Source organism: Chanodichthys erythropterus, chromosome 12 (genome assembly GCF_024489055.1).
Source record: "Chanodichthys erythropterus isolate Z2021 chromosome 12, ASM2448905v1, whole genome shotgun sequence".
NCBI lineage: Eukaryota > Metazoa > Chordata > Actinopteri > Cypriniformes > Xenocyprididae > Chanodichthys > Chanodichthys erythropterus.
The window spans coordinates 46,763,239-46,780,513 of NC_090232.1; the positions used below are offsets into that span (position 1 = coordinate 46,763,239).

Here is a 17,275-nt window from a genome sequence, read left to right on the forward strand (position 1 = left end):
CTTTCGAAGTCCGAACGACCCGCTATTACTGACGTTGGCACTGAAGCCGCCTTTCCACTGCACACGACAAACGACAGCCGTTGGACCGGAAGTCATTCGTTTCCAATGGAGAGTAGTACGGGGGCTGCGTGGAGTTCCGATCATATGCGAATGCGGAAATTTCGGATCCGATTTGAGCTTCAGATGCGTTGAAATATTTGAACTTCTGCGGCTAGACCGTATGCGACCGGCCGACCGGATATGATGTACTCTAGTCAAAACGATGAGCACGAAGTTAGAATTACCAATATTTTAACACTTTAACGTTATTATATAAACACTATTTCTTTTAAATGGTGGTTATCAATAATTATGTAAAACAAAAAAAGATATTTTATGATTATTAAATAAATTTTTACGTTGAAGCTCTATAAAATCTACTAGTATGTTTTTATTTCAAATGTATTGAGGGTCATTTGCTTTGTATGGATATATTCATACATGCATTAACGTTACATTCATTAAAATCGTTCAGTTTACCATGGTGGTTGCTTGGGTTGGAATAAGCCGAGGGTAACGGTTGCTTCACTACCAATTTCTAAGTTCCGTGCGACTGCCGCTAGGGGGCGAAATGCGACAATCGGATGCGAATGTCGTGTGCAGTGGAAAGGCGGCTTGAGACAGAGAGGCAATCGCACGTGTTTTTTTTTTTTTTTTTTTTTTAACTGGAGTAAGCATGTGACGGCAGCGTGCACACGTCATGGCTCCGCTCCTACCCAATGACAGAGGAACGCAGGGTTTTTTTCCACTGGAGTACTCACGTGAAGGATGCGTGCACAACTAATAACTAATATCATCACGCTATAAAGGGTTGGCCTGCGCTGGGTGCGCCCCTCCCCCTATAACTGTTCTGTCTCGCGGAGGAGCTCATTTGTGTGCATCTGTGTGAAACACACATAGACAGAAAGAACGGCTCCCTTCCAGCCGCGACTCGGCTCCCATCGTTCATGTTTATGAGCCGTTCAAAAGAATCGGTTCGTTCGCGAACGTCACAACTCTAATTCACAGTGCTGCTGTAATCAATAGTGATGGGAAGTTCGGTTCTTTTCCGCGAACCGGTTCTTTCGGACAGTTTGATTCAATAAACAAGTGATTCAAATATATAAAGTTAGTAATAATAACATCAGTCAACTAAAACATTATAATCTGAAGCGTTTCTTACAATTTAGTTTTGCATCTAAAGCATCCAAACACATATACAGGCAGTGATGTGTAAACAAAGTTTTACAGTTATAAAGTGAATAAATTAGTCTTCATCAGCGCAGAAACCATGAAACCCCCTACATCCCAGCTAACACACGACGTAACAGTTACGTAATGTATTCGTACTTTTTGGTAATGTCATGACTTACTAACTGACAACGTAACTACGACGTCGCATGCCAGTAATTTCATTACCTTCAGATTACCATCTCACAACGTCGTCAGTACGTTCTCCTAACGTTATAAGATTACCAAGAACGTTCCAGATACGTCCTCTATTCGTAATATATTGGTAATTCCATGACTTACTAGTAACGTAACTACAACGTTGTATGCCCGTAATAATATTACCATCAAATTACCATATCACAACGTCGTCAGTACGTTCTCCAAACGTTACAAGATTACCAAGGACGTTCCAGATACGTCCTCTATTCGTAATATAATGGTCATTCCATGACTTACTGGCAACGTAGCAGCAACGTCATGTGCTCGTAATTTCATTACCATCATTTACACATTCTTTATATGTTATTATTACCAGAATTTGCAATATAAAACGTGTAATTAAATGTCAGACACAAGACTGAAATGTCCCCTTAAGAAAAAAAAGGTTTCTTTTCACCAAATCAGAGTATGGATGACTGTTTTTTATATATAGTGACGTGACATACAGCGCGCGCCTCCACAAATGTAGTGCGCGCGTGCCCACAGTATGTTGATAAGAGTGTAAAGTTAATTTTTCTGAGAGAAGAATTTATTTTTCCGAGGTGACAACGAATAAATGGCTTTTATAAAAATGTATAAAGTTAACTTTGGAAAGACGCAAAACCTTTTTTTATTGTTATGTTTACGTTAGTGCAGGTGGCCGTTAGAGTTGCCATGGCAACCGGGAAAACATTCAAGCTGCTGGAGAGGACAGCGTCGACGTTTCTCCGTGTTTCTAGTCAGTTTTATAGCAATAAAGTTCAACAACTGCGTCAGATTGGTTAAGTAACATTACCCACAGTCTACTTTAAGTACTTTTGTTAATATTTTTACCTTTGTGATTTCCTTGATCGTCTGAAATATATGTTATGCAAAATGTTACATTAGCATAGCATATGTTTTTAATGATACTGAGAGCAAAACGTCTTGAATGCTTTTATTTTATGTTTCGCTGTAGGCTATATGTTTTTATTTATAGTTTGAGTGTATTTCATTATTTTTATTTGGAGTTTTATTCATGTTCTGTGTGTTTTTCAAAATAAATGAATTGAATTAATTTCGAGTCTGCATTCATCGTTCACAGCTGTTGGAATAGCCTTTACATTAGTTTGGGCAAATGAGGACATAAATTAGGTTAAACTACTGCATGTCCGCCCATAGAAAAATAAATAAAAATAAGAATTACCAACTGATGACCAACACACAACTATTGATACACAACGTTGCCACGACGTCGCAGTTACTAACTGGCAACGTCACAAAGTTACGTTGTGGCGACGTATAGGCACCTTTCACTTTTCCGGTTGCCACGACGTAACTAGTTACGTCGCCAAGACGAAAGTTTGGTCACCAAATTACGTTGCAGTTACGTAACAGTCACGTATTTTGGTTAGCTGGGATTATGATTAAATAAACTTACGTTTCGCCAGATTGGCCCCTCATTCGAGTCCTCTCATAGCATCAGTTGTCCTAGTTAGCCGGTGCCGTGATGTTACTGTTCGGTAGCTTCAGATCACACGCTGAATCACGCATGTGCAGTATCATCAGCTCACCGGTTCTCAAATCGGTTCTACTCGAGAACGAGATTGAGATTCGAGAACCGCGAGAGCGATTCAAAAGGAGTCGCCAGTTTGCTCTCGCTGTAGTTTGATTACGTCATTTTTTATCTTTATATCACCTTGTTTAGAATTAAAGCTGTCCATGGATTATTTATGAAACAAATAATGTTTAGTTTGATAAATCTAATTGTTTTCAATCTTTAAAAAAATAATAACTTGAAAGCACAACTGCACAACTTTTACTATATTGCTTTTTAAATAATATTAATATAGAAAAATGAATTTGTAGAACTATTTCTGAACATTAGTTTGATCTGTGTACAAAATATTATGTTCATGTTGGCATGTAGTTTATTATGTACAGTATTTTATGCTATTAATCTGCTATGGTGTATTTGGAAAAGCACAATAAACTTTTTTGTATTTTGAATAAAGTCATAAACATATTTTCAGTATGTTTTATATTATCACACTGTCCAATGTTCCACAAAACTTGAATAACATGCTTTTCGATCACTTGAAAAGTTAAACGCATGCGCAGTATCATCAGCTCACCGGTTCTCAAATCGGACATGTCCGAAAGAAGCGGTTCTCGGTTGTGTACTGATGATCCAAAAACCGTTGCAACCGGTTCTTGACTTGAGAACGAGAACGGTGACAGGCCGTGTATGTTCGTGTGCGCCGCGCATGCGCACTCATATCAGCTGTTCTGCAGGTCGTGCTCATCATCAGTTCTCTCTTCACAGCAGGTTAAGTCACTGTACTGTTGGAGTAACTGAATAACTCCGGGATGTTGGTTTATTTCGAGAGGTAGTGTCAGGCACGTCAAAAAGTGAGTATCTTTAGTAATTTGTGGATTCGTGTTTGCTAACTGGAGATGCGAACTGTTTGGAACGATTCAGACCGATTTGGTGAACTGGTTCATCGGTTCACTGAAAAGAACCGGTTAAAAAGAACGATTCGTTCGCGAACCGGACATCACTAGTAATCAATAATGTAAATCTACCTCAGAGTTTGGGCTCTAGATGAGTTCAGCGATTCAGATCAAATAATGATTACGTGAAACATAACCAACACCACTTGATCATCTTTTTTCTTTGCGTATCTGGCTGTTACAACCCAACTAAAGCAATCCCTGATCTCCATGATGGTGACTTAATATTGTGATTTTCTCTTTTGGTGATTCTGCTTGTCATCAGACAACCTTCCTGACACATTTACAGTGATAAAATCATGACACAATGAATGTGTCAAAATGAACACAAGTTATCCACCGATGAAGAAAGAGGCATGAACTTGCTTAACGGCTTGCAGAGTGACATAGCAGCAATGTGATTGGATGATAGTTAACACATGTTGTGTTGGACACAGTGTTGTTTCTCTCTCTCTCTCTCTCTCTCTCTTTCTTTTTACACATGATCAACTTAAAATGACACAAAATGTGTTAACCCCTTAACTGTCACGGTCCCGCTGGTCGGACGCCTCCCAGCCAGCACACCCATGTTTAGCACATGGTTTAGCCCAGATGAAATGATCACTACTCAGTGTGCACACTACAGGCTGTTAAATGTAACACTAAATCTGTGTTGGAGTTAATGAGATAATTAAGTGATAATGAGCAGAATCACTGAAGGACAGAGAAACAACAAGAACTTTGACTTCAGCCACAGCCTTCGATGAAATCAACTGAAGATAAAAGACATTAAATCTCTGAAGATCTGATTAAACAACTCCACAAACAGCATTACCAGCTTCACTTATTATGAACCAGACTGACTTTATTTCTGACAAACATCTACAAAAGTTGTTATTGAGAATTACCAGAGGTTTAGATGTTGATGATTTGTTGAAAATAATATTGTTTGATGTCACCGTGTTTGATGTTTAATACACCAAACACTCTAAAACTCCAGCAAAACTTCCTCACACACAGACATCTACAATCAGCATATGAATCTCAACAACGGTGACATGCTTCATGCCACAATGCATTCTGGGTGCATCATGCAAAACTCATCCATGGCCCCCAGAATGCATTGCGGCATTAACCATGTCACCATTGTTGAGATTCATACGCTGATTCTTGATGTATGTTTGTGAGTAAATCTCACCATAGTTAATTTTCTGAGATCTGAAAATGCGCTGGCGTGTTTTGCAGGATTTTTTTCACATTGCAGCAAAACAGACTTAAAATAGTCATTTTTTTGTCATAGAGACATAAGTAATATATCAATTGAAACTATAGAATGTCTTCTTTTATTTGTGTACACAATAAAATCACAATGTTGTGCTTTTTGTAAAATAAAGAAAAAAGTCCAATCTGATAGTTCTCAGAAAATTAACTGTAACTTAGTGAATACTAAAAATGACATTTACGTCTAAAGAAACGTTGAAATGTCAGGTTTTAAATCGTGCAAGTCAAATCAAAAACAAATATTTTGTGTTTATGTAATCTGTATGAAAAGAGAGCCATGTCAGAAGTCCGTGTTTCAGCTCATTATCCACTAATGCTGCCACGACCACGGAGCGAGCACTATTCAGATGCAAATTCAGAGTCAATACTTATATACATTGTCTCAATCGTGTATTTATTGTCTTGAAAAGTGTTTATCTGGATGTTAAAGCCATGGTTAGTGATCTCTAGAAGACATGCCGTTAGTTCCTGGTTCTTTTACTTCTTTATATGAATTTGTGGCCTAAAGGTGTACAGAGCGCCCTCCGGCTGCAAGTATGAATTGAAAACACAGTATCCAGCACTCATAGTGATGACAATAAATATTGAATAAATATTACTCCTTAGTATAGAAAATTGTCATAAACATGAGAATCCATCAATATTTCTCAAAATGTGCATGCTTTTAAGCTAAAAGCTTATATGAAATGCCATAGAGGTAACATAATTGTTCAGACACTTTGCATCACAGAAATACATTATATTTTGAAGAATGTAATAGAATACCATTATTTTAAATTGTAATAATATTTCACAGTATTGCTGTTTATGATGAGCTGAGACATTATTACAGAGGGTTTTTTTCACAGCCTACCTGACTGAAAGGCCTCAATAATATGAAAGTCATTTCAGGTCATTATTATGTGATTCTTTTGTATTCTCAGGTGTAAATGGCCCATTATTCATGGTGATTCATGCCTCCACACATACTGTGTTTCTTGACAAAAAGTGTCTTACAAAAACTAAATCAATATATTGTTTTATATGAAGGTGTAGGCAGCATAATTTTTACATAATTCTGAAGCAAAAACTCTAGTCTACAACCTCCAATACCCAGAAGTCTTGTGAACACAGATTTAATATACTTTTTTGGCCTTATTTCAGTGACTTAAGTTTTTTGTTTTTTCAATAACCACACATAAACATTATTCCTTCAAAAATACAAACATGTACATACATGTTCCTCACATATTATGGTAGCCTAGTTTGTGCTGAGGCAAGCAAAAACCTAAAAGTCAAACTGCCCAACTAAAGGAAATATATATATATATATATATATATATATATATATATATATATATATGGTAAATAAACCTACTGTATCTGAAAAAAAGTTTATTTAATTTGTATCTCTATTGTATTGGTCGTAATGTTTGTAAATTTCTTTTTTTATATAACAATAATTATCGTGAAATACAATTTACAGTTTACAAATAAAATGGTCATATTTCCCACCCGTTGCTCACCCCACCATGAGAAATATGGTCACCCTACTGTTAATACATTAAATATAAAAGCAGAAACACTGACATAATGTTCTCAGAAAAAAAATATTTGACATTGTATGTAACAGTTCTCATTTCCTCAAAACATTGAACAACATCTATGACACCATTTCTACTATAAAGTAATTTTCTGCTTACTGAGCTTTTAATCTTTTCCTTCATCCCGTTTGTGATTCAATGTTTGAGGTCCAGTTGTGGTCTTAATATCTCTGAGTTTGTAATTTTCATAAAAGTCCTCTAAATCCTAAATCCTCTTAAACATAAAAGAGTCAAGAGTCCAACTAAAGCAGCCACTGGTCACTATGATGGTGACTACAAACTTTATTATTTTCAATAAAACATCAACATTCATATCTGTTAATTCTCAACAAGAACTTATGTACATATAGGAAAGAAATAATGTCAAATTGGTTTGTGAACTGGTTTCACACTCAGTGTGGCTGAAGTCAGTTGTAGTTCTTGTGTTTCTGCTCGTCTCTTCTCTTTTTTTCTGTTCTTGTTTCTCTGTCCTTCAGTGATTCTGCTTCAAGCAGAGGTGCAAAGTCCAGGGGTCAGAAAGTAAAAGTCCTGCCATATTTTTATTCCACCCACTGAAGCAGTGTTAAAGTTAATGAGATAATTAAGTGATTAATTAAGTGATGATTGAGCATTATTGAAGACACCTGATGATAACAAGCAGAATCACCATAGGAAAAAATCACAATTTTAAGCCACCATCATGGAGATGAGTGTTTGCTTTAGTTGAGCTATTGATCCTTGACTTTTTGATATCAACTCATTTAGAGCGCAATCTCTGAGTTAGATTTATGTTATTGATTACAGCAGCACTGTGATTCTACAGCAGAAGATCAGCTTTATCAACATAATCCAAAGGATTTCTTTTTTTTTTTCATTACTGATGCTATGTTCGTTCCATAAGTTGAATAGGGAAGGTGTAGGACATACAGCTTAAGCTTTTTGAAGAATATGGAAAGAGGAAGCACTTGCAAGGCGATCATTTGTTTATAAAGCATATACAGTTGTATTTTTTTTTAGAAAATGGTCGATCGTTTCTCTAGATAAGACACTTATGGTATCGTTTAAAGCCCTTTGAAGCTGCACTGAAATGGTAAGTTTGACCTTCAACCATTTGGGCTCCATTGAAGTCCACTATAAGGAGAATAATCCTGGAATGTTTTCACCAAAAATCTTAATTTCTTTTCAACTGAAGAATGAAAGACATGAACATCTTGGATGACTTGGGGGTGAGTAAATTATCAGGAAAATTTTATTTGAAAGTGAACTAATCCTTTAAGCCAGGACTAAGTATTAGTTAAATTAACATGTTTAAACTGGTTTTATAAAAATTCCTTAGAATAAAACATAACTGCTGTGTTTCTTGAGACAAAACAATGGCAACTGACATATTTCATAATATGTCAGTGCAAGTTATTTTTAGTTACTACTGTAGCAAATTAGCTCAAAATAAATATGAATAATTAATCATAACTAGTTATAATTAATTATTAATATTTTAATCAGTCAATAAAATTAACTTAATGTAATAAAATTAATATTACAATCAATTAACCTGTTGTTCAATGAACACACAGTGTTAATTGTTTATTAACTAAGAAATGTTCATTTCCAGGTTATAGGAAATAACAATCTTATTCTACTAAAAGCCTGTAGTCAGGACCGACATGAATAGGGACTCCCGTACATGAGCGCAAAACACGGACAACCTTACGTGTGACATGAACAAGACTTTATTAACTAGACTAAACACTTAAACTACTCTAACATTCACACACATACATGCATACAGTTTACCAAGAGAGAGAGAGAAAGCAGAGTACAGGAAGCAAGAAGTTACAGCATTGTTGGACATTCAGCAGATCAACAGCCTTGAGCAAACCATCAGTTTAGTTTTAACAGGCCCTTCTTTAAAAGGGGTAAGGATACTCAATGTATCCGATAATGAGACTAAGTTTGATACTTGCATGTCTCTCCAAGTTGAATTAAAACTGTCCTGATGCAATTTGTGGAGGCTCCTGTTGAATCTTTGCTGATATTTTCTTGACGAAAGAGAACCGGCTGGATTCAGAGGATCTTTGGTGAATGGAAGGTCTAGGCCGAGGCCTGGCACAAGCTTGGGGTTCCTTAGAAGCTTCTAGCTTCTTAAAGCATCATCTTGACGTCAGCATTCATCAGTAAAAGAGAAGAAGAGGAGGAAGAGCAGGAAGAGAAGGGGTTCCTTGTGATCAGTGAATATAAGAGGTGAAGAGGTCACACCCTCTTAAGGTGTCTGAGCCAATAAGGAGTTGCCCCCTCGGAGGGAAGTTTTACGAGTCTTTGTTCTGTAGCAAGATATTAGCATAAGACACTGGATTGGATGAATGAGAAAAGAACCCTCTAAATTCTTATAATACTAATGTGTCACAGAGTTAGTAACATGTAACATAAATTACCAAATAGGAAATTAAAGTTGGAGTCCGTAGATACCAAGCATGCTGCCAATGTGATCTCAGTTAACTATACATTTGCAACTATGGAACATTAATACCAAAATAGTTCAAAAGAGAGAATTAATACATAGAATAAAGCCTATAAAAGGAAAGTCATGAGATGGGAAACTTGGATACATGTTTATACATTTCCCAAGTGGTTATATAGAGAATACGTAGGATTAAGAGAGTTTATTTGTCCTTCTCAGGAAGGATGAGTCACTAGTCTCTACAGCATTCTTATGGATCATAAAAGTACCATATAACTGTAACAGGACACCTAGTTCTTCCTGTAGTTTAGCTAGTTTGGGATGCTAGTTGCAGTTTTAGGGGGATGGGTTCACAGAGCTTTGATAAAGTGAGTTCATAGGTAATTCATTAACTATATTGAATCATTTTGTGTGGCTGATTAGTCCAGACGCTAGATATATCCCCCCTTTTGATCGTTGTTGTTCTTTCTGTGGACAACAGCGAGCGACATTGAAGGTGCAGAAAGATCAGGCACACCACTAGCACACAAGGCTGGAAGGCTGTGATGGACTCTGGTTGTATGTGTCTCCTGGAGTGGTGATCGTTCCATGGCGGTTGATGTAGACAGTAGACAAGCTCAGGTCTCTGAGCTGGTGTTGTGTGAGTGGTCAGAAGCTTCTACTTCTGAGTACTCCTCAGGTAAGAACTGTTCAAGGAGCTATCTTACTAGCGTTAGAAGCTCCTGCAGGTCCGATGCCGGCGTGTCCAGTCGTCCTTGTGCTGCCTGCTGTTGGAGATCCTGCTGTGTCTGCAGGGAGAGGATGCTCCCATCCCTGGCTTCTCCCTGTGGTAGGTCTGGTACCTGGGTCTGTCTGAATTAATCCTTCTCCTTCTGCAGCTGCAGAGGATTTCAGGAAAATGGCTGATAAGGTGTCAAGCAGAAGGCTTTGGCCTCCCCCTCTGTACCTCTGTGCTTGGCTGGGGGAGGTTCTTCTGCTGACTCCATGTGGTGAAGTGAGATGTTTCTCCTGCAGTGGTTCTGTTTGCTGCAGGTAAGAGAGTCTCAGTTCTCTTTTCTTCTGTGTCTCTATTCTGTCAGGGTCCTTGTGTCTGTCCCGAGCCTCCATCTCTAGCTGGTCTATGTGGCTTTTAGCATGCATCAGCTCCTAGTGAGTCTCTGTGATCTGGAGTTTGAGGTTGTTCACCTCCTGTTTCAAAACAGTGAGGATGTGGGCCAGGAAGAAGTTGACTTCAGTCAGATCATTGTGACCATACCTCTGGTTTGAGTCATCTGCCTTTACTTCTCTTCCATCTTTGTCCAGTTGCTTTTGGCTCTGGTGCTGTAATTGATCAGCAGCACTGGTTAGGAGGGTGTTCCTCACGACACCTAGCCAGTCCTTTTGGTCTGCCATCTGGGCAGTTAGGCTGAGCATCTGCAACATTTAGGCACGCTTGTGGTGAGAGTAAGGGCAAGAGACTACTGCAAGATCAAACAGAATTTAGGGCTAAAGGCACAGTGAGCAGCCAGGTGTATAAAATACAGCTAGGTTTAACAAATGACTTAAGATGGTTCTTGTGGTCAAATTATTTCTTAGTATTTCTTACTGATGGCTCACGACAGGCTTGACCTCTGAACAAATAGGAAAGAAAAAGGGAGAGGAAGAAGAGAGCTTTCCTATTAGATTCTGCTTATTAGTGGTGCTCAAAATTATGCCCTAGTAATTGTTCAGATTACTTTTGTAGCTGGTTCATAAAATTGAAGCAACTGTTGTAAATAAACAAAATCAAGAAGGAGAGTATGTCTAGTTGCTTGTGGTTATATTGGGAAATTAAACCACAGAAGAAAAAAGGGAAGATGTAAGTAAATCACAAAGATGAAAGAAAATAATACTAGTAAAAATTAATAGCTGACTGCTATTATAATTAAAATCAATAAAAAGATTTAAAGAAGTGACTAAAACAGCAGAATGGGTTTAGATCAGTTCACACTGCATACACACAAGCTGTAGTTAAAGGCTTCACATAAATGATGCTAACCACTAACTGTAGAAGCTATTATTTAGCTTAGCCTGAGGTGCAGGGCTGCTAGGTGAGGTTAGCTTAGCCACCTAGCCTGGTTTGTTTACAATATGGCATCACAGGGTGATGAGTTAGCACTTCCTGTGACAAGTCGTTGTCATGGGAACCAATGCACATCTGAGCAATTCAAACAGTTTATTGAGACTGTCTGCTCATTTCAAACAAGTTACGTATAGAGTTAAAATGTGACGCCTATACTTTCAGATTTTCAAAAACTTGATTTTACATTCAGTAAAATGCAAATATGTTTTGCCATTTGCAAATTTTACTCATGTAAACTCTTCTCTCTACTTTAAACAACGTCTTGTACTTGTTTAAAGGGTAATTACACAGTTTGCTGTAAGTCAAAGCTTGTTTAAGCATATATAGTTAAGTCCGTCTTGTGCATGAATACTGATGTTCCTTTCAGCGAGTGAAACACAGTTTTGGTCAAAAGGTAGCTATGCTTGTAGGTGCAGGCAAAGTTTAGATGAATGACATCAATCTTAACTATAACAGTGGAGCATTACCCAAATCTACATTTATATAACACTGTACTGAGATTCATTCATCAGAAACAGGTTAAGCAATACTGCAATTGGTATTTCTCCAACCAAAGCAGAATAATCAATTCTGGTACAGTTTACATGCCGCTGAGCTGAGATTCCTTCGTCAACACAGGCTTACGCTCTAATACTGAGATTAGGATTTCTTCGCTAAAATCAGATTAACTTTACACTGATACCATTTGAACATATGCTAAAATGTGTCAAGAGTAGACTCTTTCAGTTACAGTAGAGATGTCAATTCAAGCCATCACTTTATCAGCATCTAACAAGCCAGCAATTAGTGACCAAAATGCGCATCGTCTGACATATTCTGACTGGAATTATCAAATGCACGCTTTTAAATTGACAGTGGTTTAAGCTCATAACCTTTGTTTATTCATGCCCCGAATTCTCCACCATTTGTAGCAAATTAGCTCAAAATAAATATGAATAATTAATCATAACTAGTTATAATTAATTATTAATATTTTAATCAGTCAATAAAATTAACTTAATGTAATAAAATTAATATTACAATCAATTAACCTGTTGTTCAATGAACACACAGTGTTAATTGTTTATTAACTAAGAAATGTTCATTTCCAGGTTATGGGAAATAACAATCTTATTCTACTAAAAGCCTGTAGTCAGGACCGACATGAATAGGGACTCCCGTACATGAGCGCAAAACACGGACAACCTTACGTGTGACATGAACAAGACTTTATTAACTAGACTAAACACTTAAACTACTCTAACATTCACACACATACATGCATACAGTTTACCAAGAGAGAGAGAGAAAGCAGAGTACAGGAAGCAAGAAGTTACAGCATTGTTGGACATTCAGCAGATCAACAGCCTTGAGCAAACCATCAGTTTAGTTTTAACAGGCCCTTCTTTAAAAGGGGTAAGGATACTCAATGTATCCGATAATGAGACTAAGTTTGATACTTGCATGTCTCTCCAAGTTGAATTAAAACTGTCCTGATGCAATTTGTGGAGGCTCCTGTTGAATCTTTGCTGATATTTTCTTGACGAAAGAGAACCAGCTGGATTCAGAGGATCTTTGGTGAATGGAAGGTCTAGGCCGAGGCCTGGCACAAGCTTGGGGTTCCTTAGAAGCTTCTAGCTTCTTAAAGCATCATCTTGACGTCAGCATTCATCAGTAAAAGAGAAGAAGAGGAGGAAGAGCAGGAAGAGAAGGGGTTCCTTGTGATCAGTGAATATAAGAGGTGAAGAAGGTCACACCCTCTTAAGGTGTCTGAGCCAATAAGGAGTTGCCCCCTCGGAGGGAAGTTTTACGAGTCTTTGTTCTGTAGCAAGATATTAGCATAAGACACTGGATTGGATGAATGAGAAAAGAACCCTCTAAATTCTTATAATACTAATGTGTCACAGAGTTAGTAACATGTAACATAAATTACCAAATAGGAAATTAAAGTTGGAGTCCGTAGATACCAAGCATGCTGCCAATGTGATCTCAGTTAACTATACATTTGCAACTATGGAACATTAATACCAAAATAGTTCAAAAGAGAGAATTAATACATAGAATAAAGCCTATAAAAGGAAAGTCATGAGATGGGAAACTTGGATACATGTTTATACATTTCCCAAGTGGTTATATAGAGAATACGTAGGATTAAGAGAGTTTATTTGTCCTTCTCAGGAAGGATGAGTCACTAGTCTCTACAGCATTCTTATGGATCATAAAAGTACCATATAACTGTAACAGGACACCTAGTTCTTCCTGTAGTTTAGCTAGTTTGGGATGCTAGTTGCAGTTTTAGGGGGATGGGTTCACAGAGCTTTGATAAAGTGAGTTCATAGGTAATTCATTAACTATATTGAATCATTTTGTGTGGCTGATTAGTCCAGACGCTACACTACATGCATTTTTTTTTTTTTTCGTCTGGGACTAGCTTAAGCCTTGTCTGTTAAACCAAGGTATGAGAATTAACAGAGCTTTAGATGTTGGTGTTTTAATTTGAAATAATATATTTTGAAATCAACATTATAGAGGTGAGTGTTTGCTTTAGTTGGGCTCTTGACCCCTGACTTTTTACTCTCTTGTTTCCTGCCTGTTGTAATTGTGCTTCTAAATCACATTTGTTACAACAAATACATTGCAGCAGAAGAACAGATAAGATTACTAACTGATCATCTTGGTTGCTTGTTGGTTATGATTAGGGCTGGCAAAAAAATATTGATTTGAACCGAATCGTAATAGTAATCATAACCGTAATCGAATCGAAAGCATGTGAATAGAAATTGAATCGTGAAAATTGTGTCAGTACTTTGATACACTCATCATAGTGGCCTGATATAGTATTCAGATCAAGTTGTTTTATGTTATTATAGCCCTATAATACTACTGCAGATTATCTTATCCTGCTTTGATATTTTGAAAGTTTTAAAGTCATTACTCAGACAGTATCTTGATGACATCATGATTCAGCATATGAACCTCAACAATGGTGATAAAATATTCAGCTCAACAGATCAACTCTGAGCATCACAAAACAAGCTACTAAAGTCACAAAAATGCTTTTTTTGATTGTCACCATTGTTGAGGTTCATACGCTGACTCTTGATGTCTGTGCGAGTCTACATATACACAAAATAATGTGTATATCTCACTGTGACTTCTTCATAATTATTGTAAAGCTTAATACAAATCTAACAGCTGATGCAGTCAGAGATCACATGCGATCAGTGAACCAGGACATGATTGCATCAACATCAAGTAAACAGTTTCAACTGACTAGAATCTGTTTTGTATGTGTCACTTTAACAAATGTACTTTATAAACTTATTTCAGCAATACTAATGTTAAACGCTCAAGGGTCAGGAGCCCGGCTAAAGCGAACACTTACCTCCATAACGGTGACATCAAACTTTATTATTTTAGGTCTTAATAAGCTCTTTATACAGTAGTGGTGCTACATAGCACCTCAACCACCCCAAAGAACCGCTGAAGAACCGCTAAAGAATTTTGCATTAGGACATTACAGTGGTAACAAAATATAGAAATTGTTTAAGGTACAAAAAAAGTGAACTAAATGTCTTTGAAATGAAAATTAATACAATTATGTGATAAAAAATAAGACTTATGATTCCATAAGATAAAAAAAGGATAAAACCCTAATTCTCACAAATCCATTTTTTCGTAATTGAGCATCGAACATCATTCCAGTTGCTCAGGATGCTTCTTGAGGGATTCAGTACAATACAGTGCTCCTTTCCACCATAGTTATTCGGCTCACCTTTGAACCAATACCTAAATAAATTAAGTCAGATTTTCAGTTATGAAACCCCAAAAGTTTAATCATATCAGCATTAATGATTTTTTTACTTATTCAGCAACTAAAATAATAAAAAAAAAAAAAAAAAAAAAAAAAAAGAAGGTCACAAGCAATTCACAAATCAAGAATAGCCGCAGTACCGCAATGACAAGTGTCATGTAGATGCTTGAGCAGAAGTGAATGTGCAGAAAAGTAAAAGAGATGAGAAGGGTTATTTTTCTGCTGAAATGAAACAAAAAATGTCTTTGGTTATGGTGCTTGAGCTGTCTTCAGCCTTATTCTGAAGTGATGGTCTCGCATTTAAATGAGAATAAAACAAATACGCAGTGATTCTTAGCACTTACCCTCGTTTCAGGAGTGAATTATCCACCCATTTCATTCTGCCCTCGTTCTCAATGTCAGTCAAACCGATCCACACTCTCTCCTTGATGAATGAAGATATGAGTCTCTGCATGAATAAAAACAGGAATAAGTGTGATTCCTCTCATTCATGAACAGACACTCACACAAACTCACCTGCTTCTCTTCAGTGTCGATAATGACCAGATCAGCTCCTCGATCCCTGCAGTACTGCCTGCTGTCAGACCAGCTCTTCGACTCACTGGATGTGGGGAAAAAAACTGGACCACAAATATTTTCATATCAACACTTCTCAAAATTGCCTATATAAAAGAGAGAGAATCATTGAAGCTACAAGAGGATCTGCATACTGTAAGTGTTTTGCTGTCGTTTCTAGTTGATTTTAGTGCTGTATAGTTGCTTTACTGCTTGTTTACTGAGGTCACGTGGCAAATCGCGTTTGGTTTCGTTTGCTCTGAGTCAGTAAGGCGTGGTCAAAGCCAGCTTAGTATATAAACAGTTGTTATTTAGCATTCATTAGAGAGAATCATTGAAGCTACAAGAGGATCTGCATACTGTAAGTGTTTTGCTGTCGTTTCTAGTTGATTTTAGTGCTGTATAGTTGCTTTACTGCTTGTTTACTGAGGTCACGTGGCAAATCGCGTTTGGTTTCGTTTGCTCTGAGTCAGTAAGGCGTGGTCAAAGCCAGCTTAGTATATAAACAGTTGTTATTTAGCATTCATTAGAGAGAATCATTGAAGCTACAAGAGGATCTGCATACTGTAAGTGTTTTGCTGTCGTTTCTAGTTGATTTTAGTGCTGTATAGTTGCTTTACTGCTTGTTTACTGAGGTCACGTGGCAAATCGCGTTTGGTTTCGTTTGCTCTGAGTCAGTAAGGCGTGGTCAAAGCCAGCTTAGTATATAAACAGTTGTTATTTAGCATTCATTAGAGAGAATCATTGAAGCTACAAGAGGATCTGCATACTGTAAGTGTTTTGCTGTCGTTTCTAGTTGATTTTAGTGCTGTATAGTTGCTTTACTGCTTGTTTACTGAGGTCACGTGGCAAATCGCGTTTGGTTTCGTTTGCTCTGAGTCAGTAAGGCGTGGTCAAAGCCAGCTTAGTATATAAACAGTTGTTATTTAGCATTCATTAGAGAGAATCATTGAAGCTACAAGAGGATCTGCATACTGTAAGTGTTTTGCTGTCGTTTCTAGTTGATTTTAGTGCTGTATAGTTGCTTTACTGCTTGTTTACTGAGGTCACGTGGCAAATCGCGTTTGGTTTCGTTTGCTCTGAGTCAGTACCCAGCAAACACAAACGTTCCCCTAACGTTCCCATATGGTTCCCGTTTGGTTATTTTTTTGGGGAACCAAATAAGAACGTTCTAGGAACGTTCTCTATTGGTTCTTTTTTTGCTACCTAATGAGAACGTTTCCAGAACGTTCCCTGCAGGTTATATTTGGGATTTATTTTTATAACCTAAAGAGAACGTTCTGGGAACGTTCCCTGCAGGTTATTTTTGGTTCTTTTTTGACAACCTAAAGAGAACCTTCCCAGAACGTTCCCTGCAGGTTATTTTTTGGTTCTTTTTTTTGTAACCTAAAGAGAACGTTCCCAGAACGTTCCCTGCAGGTTATTTTTTGGTTCTTTTTTGTAACCTAAAGAGAAGGTTCCCAGAACGTTCCCTGCAGGTAATTTTTTTGTTCCTTTTTGCAACCTAAAGAGAACCTTCCCAGAACGTTCCCTGCAGGTTATTTTTATTTTTAGATTTCATTATAACCAAACTATTGCAGAAGTGTCTGATCACGCGCTTCTCC

General features: G+C 37.3%; 1 protein-coding gene across 1 annotated transcript in view; it reads right to left on the reverse strand.

The window, feature by feature from the left end:
• Window positions 1-17,275, reverse strand: part of LOC137032405 (uncharacterized) — a 40,139-nt gene that overhangs the window by 9,970 nt on the left and 12,894 nt on the right. The window contains exons 3-4 of the mRNA XM_067404161.1: window positions 15,633-15,736; window positions 15,461-15,564 (exon numbers count right to left, since the gene is read on the reverse strand). Of these exons, the coding sequence (XP_067260262.1) occupies window positions 15,461-15,564; window positions 15,633-15,736 (208 nt within the window). The remainder of the gene's footprint in view (window positions 1-15,460; window positions 15,565-15,632; window positions 15,737-17,275) is intronic.